The sequence below is a fragment of the Trifolium pratense genome, linkage group LG4, assembly GCF_020283565.1.
Source record: "Trifolium pratense cultivar HEN17-A07 linkage group LG4, ARS_RC_1.1, whole genome shotgun sequence".
Taxonomy (NCBI): Eukaryota; Viridiplantae; Streptophyta; class Magnoliopsida; order Fabales; family Fabaceae; genus Trifolium; species Trifolium pratense.
Genome location: NC_060062.1, coordinates 42,143,452 through 42,167,584, shown reverse-complemented (window position 1 = coordinate 42,167,584; position 24,133 = coordinate 42,143,452). Strand labels below are relative to the sequence as shown.

Below are 24,133 nucleotides of genomic sequence, written 5' to 3'. Positions count from 1 at the left end.
CCTTATATTTTGGGACGGGGGAGTAACTTATGAATAATAAAATATATATATATATATATATATATATATATATATATATATATATGAAAAATGCTAACAATTGTCATAAGATAACTCGTTAAGGAATATGGGGTTACTGTAATATTGGCATGAGGTTTCTAGTAACATTAGTGATGGTTAATTTCTATCGGGGAACTTGTGGAGCACATAAGGTTGTTCTTTCCTCACAACTGAATTTTTTCACAAGCATGAGCCTGAAACCAAACCTATAACCACATGCTCTAGGGAACCAAAATCTTTACCACTTGTATTAATTCATTGTTGGTCGCTAAACAATCTTATAGAACTTGGTCTCAGTGCTTAATATATTTGGACTATTACGGTCTTTTCTTGCGTTTGGATGATAAATTTGAAAAGGTGAGAAAAAAAAAGCTCTCTATTATTTTAGTTTAAGTTGAAGGCACTTATAAATGTATTTGTAACATACTAGTGCATTAAAATGATTCACACTGTCAATATCAAACCGTCGCAGTAATTTGGATCCTTTTTCCCCTGTAACATAATATATGGTTAATGGATCTAATAACAATGATAAGAAATCATATGGCATGCATACGTGCTTTTGTCTATTAAGTGTATGATTGGTAGCACAATGAATATGTTATAATCACGTTGATCCACCATAATTTTCTAAAAACTACAGAATATAGCTTCTACAAAATTATAGTGGATTATCGTGATTCTGATAGATATCAAATATAGGCTAAGTTATAAGTGTCATTGCCTCCTACCTTGTTCACAAGCACTTTCAAATAAGGCATGCATACCGTGCTTTTATCTATGATAATTTTAAGTTTTTAACAAGACAAAGTTAACAAATATTTTACCAAACCATGAGTATGCTATATACAATACAATACAATGCAATACAATAGCCAAAAACATTATAAAGACTGAAAGAGTACAAAGTTCGGGATCATGGTTCTTCCCTCCACCCCGCCGACTGGATTAACTATAATTTAAGTTAAATAAAAAGTTTGCAGTTGTTTATTTTTACAAATACAAGTAAAATTAGAATTCTCTCAGTAATAATTTAGGCATTCAGAAGCCCCCTCCAGAAGTTGTCTCAGTGGACAGTGCAGCAGTTAAAGTCAATTAGATAGTTTTTCTCAACATCTCTAATATGGCTTCAGAATCTCTAATGGCATCTAAGCTTTCTTGCGAATCATCAAGCCCTTGTGAAAAGTCAGCATTGGTGTAAGTTCGAATTCCTGGGCCATGTCCTCCGGTATCCCTTTCCCTTCCTTGTTGAGCTCGCCTCACTTCCTTTTGATGCTCAGTGAGTTCCAACCTCTTCTTTTTAAAACTTAAAGGATGCGCATCTTTTTGTGTGTCCAACACTAATTCCACCCTCTTAGAAGTCCTGTTATGTTTTGCATTGACTCTGTATCCCTGCAGGGAGTCACTGACTTCTTCACGAGTATGACATTTTTGAAACGATGACACGCTTCTATTCTGAAGTTTTAATTTTCCATGCCTGGATAGCTTGTCCAAGACATGAAGCAGACGTGGGGGAAAATCAAAAATAATTTGTTGAGCAAATGTAGAATTCCAAAATTCTATGGTTGTCTCTGAAATGGAGGGGTATGGGTGATCAAGAGTTTTTTCAAACAGAGCTTCATGAAGTTCAAGTAAAGCTGAACCAAAGTGTAATGGAGGTTGACTTCTTCTTAAGGAGCTAAGAATTTCGGTCCACAGAAGTTTTACGTTGTCCTTTGTTTTTTCATCCTGCATTCCCGTATTTGATAGCCACTGAAGTAGTGGACAGGAAACAATCTGCAATCAAGTATACAGGAAAATCACATACTAAAAGTCATAAGCCACATATGAACCATGACGTAGAATGGTAGAAATACTTTAATGATGAATAAATGCAACATCAATGAACTGTGAGGTAGAAATAGAGGAAACAAACCTCGAGAAAAAGAAGAATATCTTGCTTCCAGTGAAGGCAATTAATAAAGCATGCCAATGCAGAAGATAACCTGTGATTTATGATAAAGTGAGAGTCAAAAAAAGAGTTACTCATTGATTAACCAAGCATGCATTGTGAAGAAAAAGAATTATATCGACTGACCTTGATGTCCCAACAAAACCAGGCAGTGGGTCTGTCACCATCTTTATCCTCAACAAATTCATATACCTGGAAAAAAAACCATCTGAAAATGATCAGCAGCAATATAAATAAGCAATTCCTTTCAGTTTTGTAAATAATTGACGCACCAAAGATTGTCCAAGTTGTGATCATAATCTCAACATTTTAATAACTTATACCCAAAAACAGAATAACCAATAACATATGAATATGAAGTTAAATAAATACAAAAAGGAAAATAAGTGAATTGAAATTTGAAATGGCAATGAAATTGCTTTTAACATCTCCAAATCAATGTAGGATTACGAGGCTATTGAAAAAGTAGATCCATGTTGAAGAGGCACTGCCCATTCAACTAATTTCATACAAGAATATGAAAAAGATAGTCAGTCTCCCACAATCAAAGAAAGAGACATAGAGATCAGATATCAAATATCAAACAAAGCCACATCCTATCCTAACAAGACATGTTCGAACTTACTTGGAAGCAAAGGTTAGGCAGTTCTTTAAACTGTAGAGTATTTTGTTATTGCATTCAGATTTACTCCTGTTGGTTTCTGAAACTAATTCTGAAGTCTGAATCTGTTGAAGAATGCATATCAAGAAATTTCCAGATAGATGAAGGACACCAAGATCTATATCATTGCACGTTAACTTTAGATCAGTGCCACTCTCTAAAATGCCAAAATTTTCATCAAGCCACCGATTTATCAATTTGCACAGATCCCCTGAGAAATTGGTGGATGTTGAACATCCAAAGCATGCACTAAGAGATCCATAAAGTGATTTCCATGTTTGAATAACAAGTTCAAGCCTCGGTTTTCTTTCTGGTGATAAAGGATGCTTCTCCATAGAGTCACTAGCATTTGACGAGGTTAATCTTGGAATTTCAGAATGCGCCACGATGGGGTATATTAAAAAGCTGGATATGGAGGAATATCCAATGCTGTCAGACAAAGATTCCTTTAGGGACTTGCAGTTTGCATCATATACACAGGAATTCAGACCCTTAGCCACTGCTATCCATATATTTATGTACATTGGTTCAACATGTTTGTACAAGAGGCCAATACAAGTGAGGAGGTTGTCCATGTGATCACTTGAAGAAAAAATAAATTTAAAATATTCAGACATCCCTTGTGAAATGTGGTCTGATTGCTGGGACTTTAATGTTAACCGAACCATCATATGGAAGTAAAGCGCTGTCAAATAAACCAATGGAGAGACCTTGTCCATATAAGAAATACAATTGACAGTCAGAAATTTTAGGTGTTTGTTATGATCAACTGATTGCATGTCATTAATGTACTTTAGGTCTAAAGAAAACTTGTACAGAGGAGATACCAAGATAGAAGAACCTAACTCCTTTGTGATAGCATCTATAAACCGAAGGGAAGTATAATACACATCATAATTTTCACTGCCATCTAAGTATACATCTTCACAGACTTTTTTCACAAATGTCAGTAATGTGTTCAAGCACCATATAACACCATCATAATTGGTAGATGGACTTTCCATGTCCAGTTTGACTCCTTTCAGAATATATGTAAACAACTTTAGGGCAACATCATAAACATGACTTCTGTGATCACAAGTGACTGTTGCCCCTGATGCTTGACGGATGATAACAAAAATGATACTCAGATAAAAATCCAATCGACTGATATCCCATGGCAGCCATCTAATTGGATGTTGCTTCCAACAGCTTTTGCCAGATGAAGAACGTCCGGTTTCAATGCAACTTACATCCGTACACTTCTGTGAAATACTGTCACTGAGCAGATCAAGGCCCAGGTTCCATAACCAGATGGTCTTGCTATCGGGTCCATTCTGAAATATTGCTTTAAGAATAGGCTCTAAAACCATTTTTATCAATGATGATTCATTGACAGAGGTATCAAGCTTATGTAGCAAATAACACCATGTGTTCAAGCAGGATGAATGAACTGATATATCACATTTACTAGACATGATGCCAATCAGTGGAGTCATTATAAGCTTTATGCTTTTGTAAACCCCGTTTACTTTATCCTCAGAATTGCTCTTCGCTGGTGTCTTTTTCTCTGAAACTCCAATTACTTGATCCTTAGATGGTGTCTTTTTCTCTGAAACTCCAATTACTTGATCCTTAGATGGTGTCTTTTTCTCTGAAACTAGTGGATGGTAAACAAGGGCATCAATAAGACCTTCCCAGGCAACCTGCAAATAAGACACTTGAATAGTCACATAAACTGAAATTATTAAACAATGCTAACAACTAGTGAGTGCTCGATTGTTTAATGTTTCTCTTTCTTTATTAAAAAAATAGCCAGTGAGTGCTCTATTCATCGGTCTTCAAATGTTAATCAAGCTTTGTTAAGCCACTTTATGTCTTTCACTTAAAATTAGGAATAGAATTGCATCCCACACATAACTCACATCTATGAATCATTGATGGGATAATGCAGTAACTGATATATGGTACCTGTGTGGCAATCTGAATTTGAGGGTCAGGATCTGTAAATGTACGCTCGGGTATTTTCAACATATCATTAACTAAATGCTTATTCTTCAAAGCATGGGACCCAAGCATTCGAATAAACCATCCCCATGCTTGAATAGCTTGAATCTTCATACCATTATCTAGCAAATCCTTCATCCCATTAAGCAATTTTATCTTCATATCTTTGACAAGAACCTGTTGAAAAATGAGACCAGAGAGCACGTGTATAAACTATTGCATGAACCTTACAGATCAATATAGAATGACATGGCGATAATATAATTCGTTTTGTTTTCCGCTTTGCAATACCCAAAAATATATATTTTAGATAATTGTGTACCACAGCAAAATTGCAGGCAGCAGAGTTAACTTTGAATCATTTGTAGAAACATATGAACACTAAACAAAAACAACCCAGCAGCTTAAATAGCTAGAGTAAAATCATGTCATGCCACTGAGAGTACGGAGTCATCTCATAATATTGAAGAAGGTATTTGGTACCTTGGAGAGTTCCAGTGAAGGTGGAATAACTATGGAGCCGATCTTCAACAGGCACCTTTCTGAGGAATCTTTCTCTCTCTTGTCTGTGCTGAGAAGTCTCCTGTATATTGGAGGAGCCCATATATGTGATGAGTCTCTCATTTGCTCACTTAATTGACCAGATAACTTCATTATAGCCTGCCATCGAAAGGTTGAAAAGGGAGTGTCAAAAGAATTTTGTGCATCTTAATATGAATTTGAAGAACAAGTACAAGGAGATCCAGCCCAACATAGTCATTCATGCAAATACAAATTATGTTAGTATATCATTGACATTGTTGATGAATAATACAATTGATGAGCTTGGTTCTCTCTGTAATAATTTTGGAGACAACAAAATTGTCGATATAAAAGGGAAAAAGAATGAAGGTGAGTAGATTTATAGGATAAGTTTATGAATTTGAGACCCCCTTTTCTGTCATATTAATGGATCATCAAATGGACACATGATTTCCGCAGATATGCAAAGCTAACAGACAGCTAAAAATTAGCAAGGGTCAAACATAACTCCAATTCTATTTCAATTTGAGGTTTAGCCCAATTTTCCTACTAGTATCAAAATGTTGATTTCCTGATATGCCAATTCACTTGATAAGAAAACAAATTAAAAAGGGTCCACTGGAAAATCGCTAACCGTTAAAAATTACTAGAAAGATAAAGTTGTTTCTATCTATTTTGTTTAAAAATGTGTATGCCCTCGTAAGAACAAACACTTAAGAAATTCTTAAAGAAAACAAGTACCTGGGTAGCTTCAAATGTTGTTGACAAAGACCCCATTGGATTGTCTAGGGCATGAACAATCGGGCGTAACAAAGAATGAAAATGATTCACAAGAAACGATACACCTAACTGTTGAACAGATAAGCACCACACCCCTAAATTACAAACAGTCTGCAACAATAGTAGAGAAAGTTAATCTATAACATATCAAACACAACACAATAATGACAACATAGAAGAAAATGAAAACTTTCCGGAACAAGTAAAAAGTCCGATAGAATTCTAATCAACCTTCAATTTTGTGGTTGTAATAAGTTTGGACAATGAATCCAATACCAAATTGACATCATCCACTGCAAAACAAATAGAAAATCACATCATTTCATAGTATCAAAGCAAAATACATCTTCACAAATCATGGCATAGATCGAAATATGTTACCTCGAAGCGTGGAAACAACGGAAGGATGGTAAATCATGAACCCTAAACATTTCAAGGCTTGTGCAGCTCTAACAGACAAATAAATGAATAAAAAAATTAAAATTAAATAAAAAAAATTCTAATTTTATAAGAGAATAATAAAAAGAAAATAAGTGGAATTGGAAACTCACATTTCTTCATCGTGATGTGAGATATCGGAAAGGGTATAGGAAACTATGGAATTTGAGGATTGTGCGAGTGATTGAAGCGAAGAAGGGTTAATGCAAGAATGTTGTTGGAATTGGAGAAGTGTGGAATAGCCAGAAGATTTGTTGGAGTTTTGATTGGAAGAAATTAGAGTTTGGATTTCAAGAATCTCTTCTGACATTGTTTTGTTGCAGAGATGAAACCCTCGCAGAATCGCAGTGATGAGTGATAGGTTGCTAGAAGACCCGGGAGACCAAACAGGGAATCTATCTTTCGCGCCAAAACCCGGTTTGGTGTGAATTATAAGAGAACTTTACACCGTACGGTATCCGATTCAATTGACCGTCTAATTTGGTTCGGTGATTAATTCCAGTGATTTTAACTCTCTTCCTACTAAGTCTAGTGTCAATCACCACTAGATCAACTAATAAATGATTACACTTTGAATTTTGATCACGACCACTATTTTTTATAAATTTTGATCTTGACCTTACCCGATTAGAAATGTGTGGTCAATATCAAATACGTCGCGTTGGTGAAGCGAGGGTGCTTAATTGCAAGCACTCTTGCGCTCGAGTTAGTAGATGTGTAGAGTGGAAGATTAGAGAATAGATAATATATGTGAGTCATTCGGTGTAAAAGGTGTGGGGTTCCATCAATTGGGAGGGGACAATGGTCCTTAATGTATTGATCAATATTTAGAGCCATTGATCCCGATCGATGTTACGAGCGTTGTTGTCTATTTGATGTATCTCATTGACGTATAAAATGATTTTCGTTTAATGTCATATTTTATATACTACATCTGTCTCTAATTATAAGACTTTGTTTGAGTACCGCACATACGCCAATGCACAATTTTGATCACTAATATTTTTAATTGTCTATTAGTAAAAATTATAAAAATTTAATATTTTGAAAATACTCATCAAAATAAATTGAACAAAATCTTATATACTAATATTTATATTTATATTTATATATTATTAAAAAAAAATACGGTCAAAACAAAGTAAATGAATAGTACATTTTTGTCAAACAGAGTCTTATAATTAGGGACGGAGGTAATACATAATATATGTTATAGTACCTTTCAATTCAACGGTCAATTTTATAATTCGGTAAAAATTATCGATTGTGTCATAAAAAAATTTGACATTTTGGTGTGATTTAATTCTAACTCATCCATGAAACAAACACTTCCTATAGTTGCAAAAGGTGTGATACTCAATGTGTTAACCAACCGATGAAATACTTGCATATAGTTGTAGTACAGTAAAAAAATTGAAGAAATCGAGTTTGTAACCAATCGCATTTATACCACTAAGGGCCTTACCTGTTGATAAAAAATAGTGCATTAATTAACTGTGTTTGATTCTTCGATTGAGGTGATTAGGTTTGACAAAATTAATTTAGGTTAATACTAGTATTTTGTTTCCTCTATAAATTCTACTCTTAAAATGGATAAGTGTGGTGTCCAGAGTTCGAACACCGATCCCTGTATAATACAATGCTCATATCAATTGAGTTACGCTCACATAAACAATTTAACTTATTTTCTTTTGATGAAGTAGCATAACGGCTAAACTCGTAGATATCTTAATTGTATAAAACTCCAAATTCGAACCTAAGTTTTACAAATTAGTGTCTTCTACAAATAGTTTAAAAGATTGTGAATATCAATGTTGTGTTCCTTAGAGCTATGAATATTTTTTTTTATGCTCTAAAAAATTATAGACTTTAAATGACCAAAAAAGAACAAAAATGATGTAAAAAATACTGCCATAATTATTTTTTTCTTTTCCAAACCTACTAACATTTGTATGTTTGGTGCAAAAAAAAAAAAATTAAGCAGGAGATGGGGGTGCAGAGGAATCACCTACCGCAACACCCTCAACATATATTAATAGAAATAAAAAAGGTACAAAACGAGGGGACATAACCAAAACCCTCAAGGAAAAGAAAGATAGAAAATAAAAGCTAAAAACATAAAAATCTAGAAAAACACGAGAGAAACAACTTCCCTCTAGTTAACTAACAGTTGAAAACACCTACCTTGAACCCTTTAATGGTCTCATCTTGTTGCAGCTTGAATTTGTTCTTCCTTTTTTTGGGACCACCAACTGAAATTGTTGATTCGTGTTTCCAACCTAATCAACAATCTCTTCATTTTGAGTCATGTTAGCCCAAGAATTACTCATATAATTCATAGTTTGTTGGACCGTGGTGGGAAGACTTAGAAACCCTAAAACTTGCATGCCATGAATAACATTTGCATTAATGTTTAACAAATTAGATTCCGGCACCATTGCGAACCTATCTTGATTTTCCAGAGGAATTAAGTCTGGTACCACTTCCTATTCCTCGTGCAGCTCTTCAGAAAAAACTTCATTCACAAGGTTTGTGACATCTCCAACAAAAATGGAAGCCATGTCACTCAAAGACGAGGCATCTTGAACACGGACAAATCCGCTTCAACAAAAATAAAAGGATTTTCTTTCTCGTGATTTAAGACGTCTTTCACAAACATATAAGTAATAGCCTATTTAGACCTTATAATATCATCAACAAAAGGTCCATTTCTAATTTTACCACAATCTACAACAATATTTGAAATTGAACCTTCAAGTGGCTTCTTAGCATTTGAAGTATTAACGATATGTGACATTTTAAGTTTGTTCCACGATTATAGAACTTCCGCTAGCAATGTTTGGTGCAAGATTCATTTCATACTAATTTAATTAATTAATTTATTATATTATTAGACAAGTATCTTCCAAACATGGTTATAAAATTAATGTTACATGAAATAATTTTAATATAAACATTTGCAAGAACACAAAAAAATATATAAAAAATAGAAAATTATATATTTACAAGAATTAAAACACAAAAATTATGTTTACCAGGATTAAAATATATTTTTAGAGACAAAACCTATTTAAATTTTCCGGGAACTTTATTTTTATTTATTTTTTATAATTCCGGGAACTTTATTTTTAGTCCTACAAATATCTATAATTTTTATTTATTCAGACGAAAAAAAGAAAATCAAATTATTATTTAAAAAGAGAAAAATAAAAAATTCTACTCTCTTTCTATCTGAACCAGGCAGCCCCAATTCGGCGTATAGGTTTTCATTTCAATCATCACTCATTCTTCTTCTCTATCCAGACTACACACCAATAGGGTTTTATGTTTTTTTTTTTATTTTTTTGCTTTTTCTTCTTAATAACTTCGATTTTAATTAATTAAATGTATTAATTCATATTATTAAGATTCAATTTCAATTTTAGGTCTCTCTTCTATATTTCTCTCTCTATCTTTCTTCCCCAAAACCCTTTTTCTGAACTTCGATTTGTCTAATTCTGATTACTCGATCTCGCTATGGAATCACGAGATTTGACATCTTCTTCTCCTTCTTCAACCACCAACCGTGACTCTCCTTCTTCCGCCACCGAACCTGACGACGCCGTTTTCGCTCTTGCCAAAGACGCTACTGTGCATTATCAATCTGGAAATTTCGTTGAATGTGTTCATGTTATGAATCAGATTTTGCAGAAGAAACCTAAAGATCCAAAGGTAATTAATCAAATTCGCTTCGATTCAGTTTTTGTTATCCATTAGAAATCAATTACTCGATGCTTCTTGTGTTTTCATGTATTGATTAATTAATTGGTTTGGTGCTAGGTTTTTTGTTTTTTACTGATTGATTTACTTCAATTGATTGATTTTTTGATAATTGGTTCGGTTTTGTTATTCAATTGACGAGGTGAATTTCGTTTTTGGTACTTTCTGGTAACTGTTATCTAGTACAAGTACTTGTAGTTTTAAGTTTTTTTCCGTGGTTGTAGATGTTAAGAAATGAAATTAAGAATTTGAATTTCTTCGGGTAGTAAGCATGTGAATGGGTTGGATAAGTTCGTTATAAGCTGCTTTGAGCAGATGCTTTATTAGATCGGAGATAAAATGGATGTTGTGGATAATGATCCGATGATGGTGCCAGAAGAGGGTTTTTGAGCTAAGGACGATTTTAATAAGTTGGGTTATTTTGTCGTTTTGTTATTAGTGATGGTAATGTTACTCGAATTCCGATATATTGATATATATATATATATGATTTTACTGGTCTCACTAAGAGCGCGTTTGAATTGACTTATTTTTGAGCTTATGCAAAACAGCTTATGCAAATAAATAAGCTTTTACGTATTATTATAAGTTTTTCAAGGTAGTTTATGAGAAAATAGCTTATAATAATACAATTTTTGTTAGTGAAAACTTACGAATTAACATATAAGTTTATTTATTTGCATAAGTCAAAAAATAAGCCAAATCCAAACGGGCCCTTAATGTGTATCTCTGAGTCAAACTAGTAAATTGAGTAATGATATTCGTACAAATTACAACTGCACACTGTTTACCTTCCTCCATAGAAATCACGTGATAATATATTGGTTGCAGTGTAGCTTTTCTCTCCCTGAATGGTTTAGACTGTGCACATACTTCACATATTTAGAATTTGAAATGTTTCAGGCCTTTTGGCTCTCAATGTATAGTCCTTTCTTATGTCTTTTTGTAGTTTCAAAATGGATAATTTGGTATGCTATATGATGAGTAAAATTTAAATAATTGAAGGAACCTTGGAGCAAGTATACCCTGCTGTAGTGACTGTCGCGTAAGAAATAAAATGGAGTCATGATTTGTTTGTTTGGTTGTGTGTGTGCGTGCATTTGTTTTAGAATTTATGGATCTGGTGTTTTTGCTCTCTACATTTCAATTATCTCAAAGTTTAAAGTTAAGAGTTCTAAATATTCAATATGATTAATTTCGGGGTTGGTATTTGTGACTTCAATTATGTTCGTTGAACAATAAAATTCTTTATTTTCCATATTCAAGCCTGTTAAGAGCAAATGACAACGGTTTTTTGTGGGTTCATGAGTTAATATAACCCATCAAGCTTTGCACTATCTTACGTTGGGTATTTTATTATGTTGTCAAAGACAATCCCTTTTTCTAAGTCTTGACTTTCCGAAATATTTCAGGTCCTTCATAATATAGCAATTGCGGAATTCTTTCGAGATGGTTGTTCTGATCCCAGGAAGTTGCTTGAAGTAATTTATAGCATCAAGGTATGTTACTTTTATACATATAGTATTAAGATTTTGCAAAGTCTCAATTTTGCAATAACTTTTGCCTTTCATGGTTGGTATTTGAGTTAACCAATTATCTTTTACCATTATATATTAGAAAACTGGAATTGAATGACACTGACACCAGTTGAGATCATGACGGCATTAAAATGACAATAGACACGTCATTATTTGCGCTTTTGTAAACTAAAAGTATAGCTAACTTTTGAGCCTTTGATACAATATTCATGTAAATATTTTGCGGCCAATTAATATCCAAATTGGTACATGGCTTCAGTAGATGGAATGGGTATTTTCAATTGATGGAGGGCCTTATTTGTCATTGATAGTTTTGTATTGTTTTAGTTTGTGAGTTTGGTTTCCTTCATTAAATAAGAATGCAGATAAGTTTCCACTACCTTTTGTACCTAGTATGCTGTGGTTGGTGAATTTTTTTTCTTTCCACTTCCTTCTTCTGGGTTTCTATGGTATTCTTAAAGGAAGAAAATATATATGCACATCACCTGAAAGATAATATTACAAGTTAGGTAATACTGGCGGAGATGAGTGGAATAGGATTTATCTTTTAACTTTTATCAAGTAAAAGTGGGTGCAGAAGATAGGAGGTCTTGTTTATAAGTATATGCTTACAGTATGCAGACTTTTATGTTCTTGCTTCTGTCACGGTTTTCTCACAATGAAAGGATCAAGTGGGGTTCACATTCAAATTTAACATTTTGAAATCAACTTAAAGCTGTTTAGTATCTATAAAATTGCAGCTTAAGTTGTCATCTCTATTTGTAATTTTGTACTTACTAATCCTGTTTTTCTTTGGGAGTTCATTCAGAGAAAATATGACGAGCTTCCCCTGACTTCTGGGGATCAAGGAGAGCCGGTTAACAATGTTGCAAATAAAGTTGCCTTGGGATCCAAAGGAAGCAATAACTCAGCACCACAGTTTTCAGGTGTAAATAGCACCGACCCAATGCATCCAGATGAATTTGTCGCAGCGCTAAATATTGTATGTTCATTTTGATCTTCATATTAATTTCATTTAATTTTGGAAATTATTGTTTTGATTAAATTTGTGATTTGAATATATCTCTTGATGTGATTTTTCTTATTTCAATCTCTCTAGGCCATCATCTGGTTCCATCTTCATGACTATGCCAAGACGGTATCAGTTTTGGAACCCCTATTTCAAAAGATCGACCCCGCCATAACTGATGTATGCCATATATTATTAGACGTTATTTTCTTTTGAAAATTACAATTGGTGTTAATGGATTTGTTTTGACCCTTTCTCCGTGTTCCTTTTCCTAAAGCAACATAAAGTGGATCTACATGTCTGTCTCCTGCTGCTTGATGCTAGCCTTGCTTGCCATGATGCATCAAAATCAGCTGTAAGTTCTATACGATAATTTAATTTCCCGGTTTACTTTTTATTGATTGCAAAGTCTGTTGCTTAATGTAATGCTGTCAACCATGATTTTCACATCTCGAGTTATACTTTATATTTTTTTTGCTTATTTTTTTAGCGTGGCTGAATTTTTTTCAATGAATATATAAATGTTTATGTTATATATGTAATTCATATGCATTTTTCAATTTAAATTTAAATTTAAAATGTTGAACCACGAACCACTCTTTCTTTGTTGTGCATAAAGCATGTACTTAATATGTAATTCTGAGTTATCAGAGATAGAAAATCAATTTTATATTATGATTATAAATTAGCCTAGACATTATTTGTTAGGGGGGAGAGAGAGAGAGCTCGGGTCCATGCAACAAGGATTTGTTGTATGTTAGGAAGGGGGTATCTTGAAATTAGCAATTGGTTTGTGCAGGGTTGGGAATCGGATTTATCTTTTACTGTTTGCTATTAATCATTTTGCAAGGAGCATAGCACCATTGCTATTTACTTTACACTTTTATTCATCTTGTAGAGAGAATTCATCCTCTACTATCCATACTTTCTTCTGGGTTTTCTTCTATTCTGATTTTAGTACTTAACAGCATAATTGACTAGGATATATCAGGAGCTAAAACTTGAGGCATTTGTAAATTCTGCCCATCATCTCTGTTAATGTGATTCAACTGAAAGTTTGTTATAGAATTGGGTTTACTTGACCTTAATTGTTTTCTTTGATTAAAGATGATGTAAAACTATCTTGTTCGTTGGCATATATTCTCGCACTCTCCTAGTTGTAATCCGTCTGTCTTAATTTTGTTAGTAGTGAATGGCTTAAAAAGTTTATTTTTTTCTCCGCTTTTTTATTAGCTTTTCTAATCGTACAAGTGCACTGTTTTGAGCTGTGGTTCTGTTTGTTTAGGATGTGTTAACTTATCTGGAAAGAACATTTGGTGTTGGTGGTGCAAGTCAAACCGACATTGGGAATGCAACACAGCAACTATCTTCAAATCTATCTACAAAGTCTGCACCTGGCACCATCAGTGAATCTGCTGCTGACCCATCCAGTTCCGATTTAGGGTCAAGTGCCAATGCATCTGAAAATAATCTATCAAGAACTTTGTCTGAAGAAGGGCTAGATTATGATGCCATGTTTTTGGATCAACATTTAACTATGCCAACGGGCCCTTCTCCAAATGCGCTTCCTGACATGGATTTTTCTGTTGATTTAAAGCTCAAGTTGCAACTTTGCAAGGTGCAGTTTCTGATTCTTACTAGGAACCTGAAGATAGCGAAAAGAGAAGTCAAGCTGGCTGTGAACACATGTAAAAAAGATTCATCCATGGCTCTGCTTTTGAAATCTCAGCTTGAATATTCTCGTGGTAACCACCGCAAGGCAATTAAGCTATTGATGGCATCAAGTACTAGGACAGACAGTACTATGACAGACACAGAGTTTTCGAACATTTTTAACAACAATCTTGGGTGCATTTATTATCAGCTTGGGAAATATCAGACATCCTCATTCTTCTTCTCAAAGGCATTAACTAGTTGTTCGTCCCTGCGGAAGGAGTCACAATTAAAGCTGGCCACTTTCTCACAGGATAAATCTCTCCTTATAATTTATAATTGTGGTGTGCAACACTTGGCTTGTGGAAAGCCAATACTGGCAGCTCGGTGTTTTCAGAAGGCAAGTTTGGTCTTCTACAAGCAGCCTCTCTTGTGGCTCCGACTCTCAGAATGCTGTCTGATGGCTTTAGAAAAGGGCCTAATCAAATCATGTCGAGTTCCTTCAGAGAAGTTGGAGGTTGGAATTTGCGTTGTTGGGTTTGAAAAATGGAGGCAACTTGTTGTGGAAGATCAAATTCTAGGTAATGGACACATACAATCCTCCAACGGGAGTGATTATTGTCCAAGCGAAGATGGGCGGCTGAAGTTATCGATGTCCCTTGCTCGGCAGTGCCTCTTGAATGCTCTTCACTTGCTGGACTCCTACAGTACAAATCGTTTGAAGTCTGGTTTGCCCTCTAATTCTTCTGTGGAGAATGATACAAGTGAAGTGTTGCCGTCAAAGATTTCAAGTCGTAAAAACACACACGGCATTGATTCGAAGGCATTTTCAGTAGCAGTAGGTTTAGGTCAAGTAAATTCAAATGGGGACACAAAAGAACAGAAGGGAGGAGCTAGTCAGGAACTTTTTCAGAACTCTCTGTCATATTATGAAGATCTCTGTAGAAGAGATAATCAATTGGTCAAGCAAGCTGTTCTTGCTAATTTAGCGTATGTGGAGCTGGAATTGGACAATCCTGTGAAGGCACTTGCAGCTGCAAAATCTCTCTTTGAACTTCCAGAATGTTCCAGAATTTACATCTTTCTGGGACATGTTTATGCTGCAGAGGCACTTTGCTTGCTGAACAGACCAAAAGAAGCTGCTGAGTACTTATCTTATTATCTGTCCGGGGGAAACAGTGTTGAATTGCCATTCAGCCAAGAGGACTGTGATAAATTGCGAGTTGAGAGGACTGTTGAATTTGAAGAGGTAAATGGAGGATCCACTGCTGCCAAGAATTCTTCTCTTCAGGATACTCAAAGTATTGTTTTCCTTAAGCCAGAGGAAGCACAGGCAACAATTTATGCAAACTTTGCTGTAATGTCTGCAATGCAGGGTGAATTTGAGAAAGCCAATATATTGGTTACACAGGCATTGTCCATGTGGCCCAACAGTCCAGAAGCTACACTGACTGCAGTTTATGTGGATCTCTTGCTTGGTAAGCAACAGGAAGCTCTAGCCAAACTAAAAAGTTGCAGCCGTATTAGGTTCCTGCCCAGTGGAATAACTTCAAATAAATCTTCTTGAGTGTTGTATGCATGGTTTTATCATTGTGCCTGGCCCACCTCAGCTTTAGTTAGCAGGTAGCTTAATCCTTCCATAGCATTTGTAACATATATAAGTTCAATTCAGGGAATAATTTTTTTTTTTTTTTTTGTGATTCATTGTCCTTATAATTCTCAAATTTAGGGGTCAGTTACAGGTGGAGGCTGTGTTTTGGTTAGTGTTAGTGCCCACCTTTGAAAAATTGAGGTGTAGATCTGATTCGGATTGTGTTTTTATTTTCTAGAGGCTAATTTAGTTGATATTCAAGAATAGAGGTCATGTGCTTATATTGAAAAAACCAAAAAAGTGGATAGTTGTTTTGGAATTCCATTTTTAATCTGCGGGAGTTCTCTCTTTCTAATTCTTTGTCCCCACGGGTGCTATCGTTGTAACTTGCATGTTTTCCTAGTTGCTGTTTGCTATGCAGGTTGCATATATTTTGCACCACCGGCAAAGCAGTCATATGATGGATGCCCTTCTTTTCTTCTCTTATGTGCAAAATTTCCAGATGGATTTTTTTTCTTTCATTGCTTCTGGTTGGGTATCCGGTAAAAACACAGATGGAAGTGGTTTTTAAGAATCATGGGATAAATTAAAAAATATAGTCAAAATTCATGGGATAATTTGAGATTATATAAATAAATAAGTTATCTTGATACACTATTGTTGCTGGCACCTTTATCAAAGTCATCGTTGCATTCACATTCAAGTGTCTCTTGGCACCTTTAACTATGCTCCATGCACTTCTCATCACTGTCATTGTTTTACGTCATCATCCTCCACCATTGTCAATTTCTCAGGGTAAGATACCCTCCGGTGATGTTGTATAGCAACTTTTATTTTTACTCTTAACTACTGTTATCCTACACCTTCGCAGAGACTCTTCACCATTATTATCATCACCTCCCCTTAACAAAACCACCACCATTCTTGGAACTTTTGTTAGTGTTGTCAACGTATATCCTCTATCATGAGACACTTGACACTTTTTATTGTTGTGGGTTACTGTCTACAACTGCTACTAACAGACATCTTTTATTAGACTAAAATTCATTGGGAGCTCACCCCCACTTGTAAAGAATCTCGTATTTATGTGAAAGTGTACTTTTGAATAGCGGAAATCATTTATAAGTGCCACAAAATTAGTAATTTTTTTCATTAGATGAAAGTTTTTTTTTTTTTTTTGCTTCCAAATGCCATGTTATGCATAATTTAAATATGCATAATGATTGGGTCTAATTAGGGACAGAGTGTAGGGGAACCGGCGGAGGCCACAATCCCCTCTAATTTTTTTTTTTATATTTTTTTATACCACCATGTCATTGTATTATTAGTTTAATTTTATTTTTCATCCTCTAATTTTATTAAACTCGCGAAAATATTCTCCTATTCTATAATTCAACTTTTTAAGCTCTATTTATACTTTGTAAATTTGATCTCAATAAATGTTTCCCTCCTAAAAATGATTTTTTTTTTTTTACAAAAAAAGGTGATTTATATTGCTCAAATATTGAATTTAATGGCAAAATATATAATTTTCAAGACTAAAATTCACTTTATTTATGCAAAAAGTCGCAATTTTAATGACAAAACACATGAATTGAAACCAAAATTACAATAAATGTAAAAATAGAGTGACCAAAAATTCCGACTTAATCCCATAAAATGCAAAATCACAATTTTTTTTAGATTATCTTATAATTACTTCTATATGTTATGTTTTCAAAACTTAGTTTTTTCTTTACTAAATTATACTTTTAAATTTGGTCTTCCTAAGTTTAATTCCAGATTCCATCCCTAACTCTAAATGTATATCGTTGTATCTACATCTTTATTTATTTATTTTTTGTTTACAATGAGTTGGGGATCGAACTCAGGATCTATAGCGTACTACGCAAATCACTCACCAGACCAAACCTAGTGGCTTAATTAACTAACGAGTAATCAAACATTTGGTCTAAATACAGGGATTTTTAATTAGGAGCAAAAATGAGTTCTATGTTTTTTATTTTTTTTTTATTTTCACCACCAGTTGAATATGGTTCAGGGATCAATTCTGACATCAAGTGGTTATAACCCCCTCCCGATCGCAGTTGCGGGGGATCGAACTGCGGTCCTCCCTACCAAGTTCAGCGTCAATCACCGCTGAACCAACTAACTATTGGTAAATGAGTTCTATGTTTTAACATTATCTAATTAAACAATTAAAAAGATGTTTGTTATTTGTATATATAAAGAATTAATAACGTATATATTTATCTCTATTTTTTTGTTTATATTTATTTTCTATACTTTACAAACACATTTAGAAAATACACACATAAAACACTAACAACAAATTTTTTATATTGAAACATCATCATTTGTCATTTATAAACAAGTTTGCCTAATGTAGGTTAGTCTAGGTCAGATACCTCTGTCAAAATTTAACGACTTGGGAACAAACACATTATTTTTAAATTGAAAAATAATGTTTCATCGTTATTTAAATCAAAATTTCACATAATATGAATTCTTTTTGAAATATTAAAAATCAATTAATAGGAAAATGAAGAGTAATATCCGTTAGATCTAGTTCAAATGACAATGTTGATATTATTAGTCTAAATATTTTCACCATAGTTCGAATTCGGATTCTCACAATTGTGTTTGTAACTTTGTCAATTTCAGGTAATGTTTGCTACTTTATTTTCAAACAACAAAAAACAATGAAGGAAATAATAAACATATTTTTTCACATTTTAAGCAAAAACCATCGCATTCATAAATGAGTCAGGATCCGTTGACACCAACTAGTTTGACACCAAATGCTACACCTCTCAATAACGTTTTAACCGATATAAATTTTATAAAATACACCGTTGGATTGAAAGTTTACATCATATAGATCATTTGTGTAAAATTTCAGACAAATCCAAAATCATTTGATATGCTATTGAGACACATAAAGATTAACGGCATTTAAAAAAATACAAAAACCGTTAATTTTGATGTATCTCAATAACATATCAAATAATTTTGGATTTATTTGAAATTTTACACAAATGATCTATATGATGTAAACTTTCAATCCAACGGTGGATTTTATAAAATTTATATCGGTTAAAACGTTATTGAGAGGTGTAACATTTGGTGTCAAACTAGTTGGTGTCAACGGATCCTGACTCTTCATAAATATATGAGGATTGCATATATTAATATATATGATAGAGTATATATGAGATATCTATACACAACTTAACTGAATATAAATTTAACAAAAATAAAAGAAAATAAATATTTATGTTTCAAAAATTCAACTAATATTTCATCTCCATAAAAATTAACAAAGAATGAAAGGTGGAAACTTCCGCCTACTCCACAAAACCAGCTGAGCAGAATTGAACATCATATCATGTCTCAGAATCTCAAATTAAGCCACAAATGGACATAGGGAAAATATTCATCTTGGGTCCTTGTCCTTGGCCCCTTCTATTAAGAAAAATCAAGTGCCACACACATACTTGCCCCCAGATGTTTCCCTTAAATGTAAGTTGTACTGTTTCACCTTACAAACTAAACATTTCTTTTAGATATTATACTATACTATATTTGAATAACTAAAAAATTACAATTTCTAGGATAACCCTATTTTTCCTTCTTTTTCTTTTGTGATAAAAATAATAAAGTGAAAGAGAAAAATAGAAAGTAAGAATATAATGAAAGTATCAGATATTTGTCCAAAAATTGTCAATTTTTTATTGTTCAAATATCATTACGTTATACTTTTTGACAAGCTTTTGAATTTTAGATATTACATATATTTATATAAATTGTAGTTTTTTTTTACTATGTTTGTATTTCTAATTACTTATTTTATAATTGTATTTTTTTATAAGTTATATCATTGGTAAAAGAAATATAAAAAATAAATTGATAATTGATTTTTATAATCTTTTGATTAAAATAATAAAGAGATGATTTCTTTATCAATTAAAATATCATGTTTGAAAAATATAAATAGATGATTTTTTTATTAAATGAAAGCTATGATTCGAATCATGAAGTTGCTCTCTTCTAATCATGATTCGGATCATAAACCTTGGATGATCATATGTTCTTCATTTGTGACCCATGAATCGAGCCACGATAACTTGTGAATCAAATCATGGCACCCTATGATTCAAATTATAATGTTTTGTGAATCTATTCATGAAGTGTTTTTTCATTGAAAAACTGTCCAAATTCTATTTTCTGCACTCTATATAATTTTCCACATATTTTTTATATTTCTCTCATAGTTCTCTTTCTCTCTCTAACTATAAAAGAAAAACTTCTCTTAGCTTAAAGGTGATTTTGCTCTAGATTGAGGATTCAACTAGGAAAGTTGTATTGAGTGAATTGGAAGGTGCAAAGATCTGGAGTTGCTGCAACATCAAGGATCAAGGAAAAAGAAAAGGATTCTTCTTATCCAAGCCACTGTCGATTAGACAAGAACTGGCCTTTCTTTTTGTTAAAGAAATATGACAGCCGACGCCCGACGCAAAAGCTACAATACAGGAATCATAGAAGTTCAAGGCATAGAGGAGTATCCTTATCAAGCATGCTTTTCCACTTTTGACAAAATGACCTTCTATCCTCTTCTAGGGATGCTACCCCTATATGGAGAGGGGAAATTCTGATTTGAGTATTATGCATCAACGAACCTGAAAGAATCTCATATTTAATTGAAGGAAGTTCATGGTAGAAATGTTCTCATCAAGGAATCCATGAGTTTATAACGGTTGAATATCTTAGAGGGGTCAATCTTCAATACCAAGAGTTGAAGACTTGAGCAAAGAAGTTCATAAAGATTTGGTGAAATTTTTAACACGAAGGATCTCCTGTATAATCTTTGTAAATCTTGCATTCAATTTTCATAGTGGAAAGTTTCGGTGGTGGCATGTCACTACTAAGAGAAAGTTGACTAGGCCAAAGTGAGGATAAGGGAAGGGCGGGGTGTTGGCCGCACGACCAAGGTTAAGGTTTAATAGTGGGAAGGCCAATGTTTGAGATGTGGTGGTGGTCGTTCGGGCGTGAAGGGAGGAAATTGAAGTTTTATGGTCACGAAGGCGGATCAACAATGGGCATCAATTAAGGTTGAAGGTTGAGGTCCGAATTGGGGAGATGAGATATATATACTTCTATGGGGATCAAGAAAACCTTAGGGGCATGCAAAAACTAGCAAAGAGAAAAAAATGCTCCATCATTTAGTTTTTTGATTAAATTTTTTATACTACAAATTGGTTCTAATTTAAAACTTAAATTTAGTGTTTTTGTATGATTGTATCTCTTTCGTTTTTACACATTTTTATACTATTTTTTTTTCCTAATTAGAGATTCGAGATTAAGGAAACGATCCACAATTGAAACCAATGTTGTAATACCAACAGAAAACTCGAATTAAGCAGATCAATATTCAGGAAAACGCAACTAAAATGAATAATTTTAAAGGGTTACATAGAAGCATGTTTGCTGCAACTTTAATATCCTAGGATTAACATACATGCAACATTAATATCAATTAAAAACAAATGGTTTTACAAATAATTAATAGACAAATTACAAACAACAATCAAGAGAGAAGAGAGAGTGGCTCGACATCCTTTCATGTCGATTTGAACCATACATTCCTCAATCTGCAAAACATAGACAATGACATACTATGAGACAAAGACTAAAAAGTTCACGGGTACAAAATAGGACAATGTTAATAATTAAACTATAGTACAAAATAATTCACGCATCCATATATAATTCCATGTGCTATACTTTGTTTCCCTGACAACATATAATTCATAATCGATCCGTTCGTAAATAATTGTTAAAAGAATAACTTCCGAAAATGATACATAGTAGCTCATCAAAAAGATATATAACATTTTATGCTAATTTGTTTGGTTAGAAAAAATATAGATTAAAAAAAGTTAGTTCAAACAAATCTACGTATGTGTGTTTATTGTTGAATAAATACTTTTCAATTATTAAGTAGTGTAGACCTATAAAAAATTGATCTTCAATATTTAAGCATGTCTCAATCATTGATTATCATGGTTTTATTTTTATATATTAAAAATATAAGCATCGGTCATAAAGCTTTCAAAGAAAAATAAATAGATAATTTATATATTCACAATTGTTTATTTGTGTTCAATATCCATTAAAATATTTAGATTGGTTTGTCAAACTTAATTTATATATAAAAATATTTCTGAACTTCTCGATACTGACTATACGTATTTAAGGTGTCTGAATCACTTACTATTAAGATCAATGGTTGGTTTGGTAATGCATGTTTATTTAGTAGTAAAGAATTAATTGACACAATATGTTAAATAGTAGAAAGATTTAATTTTCACATGTTTGAAAAAAGATTTACGCAAGCCAAAACATAAAGTAGGGTTTAGAAGAAGAGGTAAACTCAACTGGTTTAGAGAGAGCAAGTGTAACCAGGAGGAGGAGTTTTCCCACAAGCCAAAAGGAGCTGAAGAGCAAGTGGAACATAAATGTTAAGATTCAAAAGCTTGAGCTTAAGAGTAGTGCAAAGACAGGCAGCAGCTTCAATTTCAGCAAGTCCTTGAAGAATAGGACAACACTTGTTGGCAGTTGGGTCACCAAGTCCAATGTGTACCAATCCTCCAAGCAAATCAACACAAGCACCCAATTTCAAAGTGTCGATTGGACACGTGTTTTTCACCGGTGTAGTCTTTGGTGGACAGTTACCTTTAGGTGTACTCCCTTTGGGTGTACTCCCTTTGGGTGTACTCCCTCCTGTGCTTGGTGGATTAAGCACCGGAGGGATTGGAAGGTTAGGAACTGTCACAGGAGGAACTGGAAGGTTTGGAACGGTCACTGGAGGAACTGGAAGGTTAGGAAGGTGAGGAATCACCGGAGGAACGGGAAGGTTTGGAACGGTCACTGGAGGAACTGGAAGGTTAGGAACTGTGACTGGCGGGACTGGAAGGTGAGGAAGCGGAGGGATTGGAAGGTTAGGAATAGGCAAAGTTGGAGGAACGGTAACAGGTGGTATTGTCACTGGTGGTTTCCCACTCGGTGGATTTACACTTGGTGGTTTTACGATTGGTTTTTTACCGGGCTTGTGTTTTTTCGGAGGGTTTCCGCAAGTGCCACAACCAAGAATTGGTGTAGCTGAAGAGATAAAGAGCATGCAAATGATGAAGTAAGCATAGAATTTTGAGGACTCCATGCTTAATTGGTAAGAGAGAGAGAGGAGAAATAAGAGTGTAATGTGGAGTGATTGTAAGGGGAGGGAGTGTGAGGTGATATATAGGAAATAGGAATAGTGATATAAAGAGTATGAGAAGAAAACAAAAGGGATTTTATTATAGCATATCATGTGAACATGGGGCTATATCTTACACTCAAAAGGTTACTTCCAAGTTTTGCTAGCTGGCAAACCTTACAAGTGTACATTACATGAATCATTTTCCATCTATGCACTAAAATTTCATGAGGGTTAATTGTGGATTAAGTTTTTTTTTTTGAACAAGAATTGTGGATTAAGATTAAATGTTCTAGGTTTCAAATTCATATTTTAGATTTAGTTATCATAAATTAATTTGCTTGAAATTGAATAGAACGATTCAGATTCGTTAGTTATCTATGCTAGCTTTGTAGAAGCAAGTAGTGTTTTAGGGGAAATGAAACCGTGTACAAACTACAAAGCTCAAACCGAAACAATACCTTCCTTTTGGGGGATGCATAATTTGGTCTAATTATTAATTTGATTTGATTGATTAATTAAAGTGTGATGTGTAGTATAGATTGATAAAACTTTACAATTATTAATAACCTTTTTCTTTGATCGAATTATTAATGATTAGTGATTTTTTTTCATTAGTTCTTTGGTTCTTAGGGAAAGGAGATATGGTAATTTAGAGTTCTGCCACAAATTAATGTTAAGAAAGTTTGGTCAAGAATTGACCCCAATAAAAATTGAATTCGGGTTTTCTCGAATCATCCATTCTACAAGAATTCAATAACCATTTGAGTACAATGTGTCAGTGATTTTTTATATTGACAATAATGATTAGTGATTTTTGAGATCTAATCTAAATACTTTATGGATTGATAATAATAATTATTAGTGATTAGTGAATTTTTATGACAAAGATCTAGTTCTTGTGTGATTGATAATAACATATTAACATGG

The 24,133-nt window shown here is 33.6% G+C and overlaps 3 protein-coding genes across 3 annotated transcripts; 1 reads left to right on the top strand and 2 right to left on the bottom strand.

The window, feature by feature from the left end:
• Nucleotides 1-917: 917 nt before the first annotated feature.
• LOC123881931 lies at nt 918-6,862 on the bottom strand. The gene is made up of 10 exons (XM_045930696.1): nt 6,512-6,862; nt 6,342-6,409; nt 6,192-6,253; nt 5,922-6,071; nt 5,142-5,318; nt 4,623-4,835; nt 2,637-4,357; nt 2,138-2,203; nt 1,976-2,045; nt 918-1,836 (listed from the first exon to the last, which is right to left on the bottom strand). Exons 1-10 carry the CDS (start codon nt 6,706-6,708, stop codon nt 1,156-1,158), a joined length of 3,405 nt encoding a protein of 1,134 aa, XP_045786652.1. The 5' UTR covers nt 6,709-6,862; the 3' UTR covers nt 918-1,155.
• Nucleotides 6,863-9,553: 2,691 nt separating this feature from the next.
• Nucleotides 9,554-16,303, top strand: LOC123881930 (CCR4-NOT transcription complex subunit 10). The gene is made up of 6 exons (XM_045930695.1): nt 9,554-10,109; nt 11,570-11,656; nt 12,504-12,677; nt 12,795-12,884; nt 12,982-13,059; nt 13,990-16,303. The coding sequence occupies exons 1-6, from the start codon at nt 9,915-9,917 to the stop codon at nt 15,922-15,924; spliced, it is 2,559 nt and encodes an 852-aa protein (XP_045786651.1). The 5' UTR covers nt 9,554-9,914; the 3' UTR covers nt 15,925-16,303.
• A 5,075-nt stretch (nt 16,304-21,378) lies between these two features.
• LOC123881929 (36.4 kDa proline-rich protein) lies at nt 21,379-23,379 on the bottom strand. The gene is made up of 2 exons (XM_045930694.1): nt 22,387-23,379; nt 21,379-21,599 (listed from the first exon to the last, which is right to left on the bottom strand). Exon 1 carries the CDS (start codon nt 23,315-23,317, stop codon nt 22,391-22,393), a length of 927 nt encoding a protein of 308 aa, XP_045786650.1. The 5' UTR covers nt 23,318-23,379; the 3' UTR covers nt 21,379-21,599; nt 22,387-22,390.
• Between the last annotated feature and the right edge of the window lie 754 nt (nt 23,380-24,133).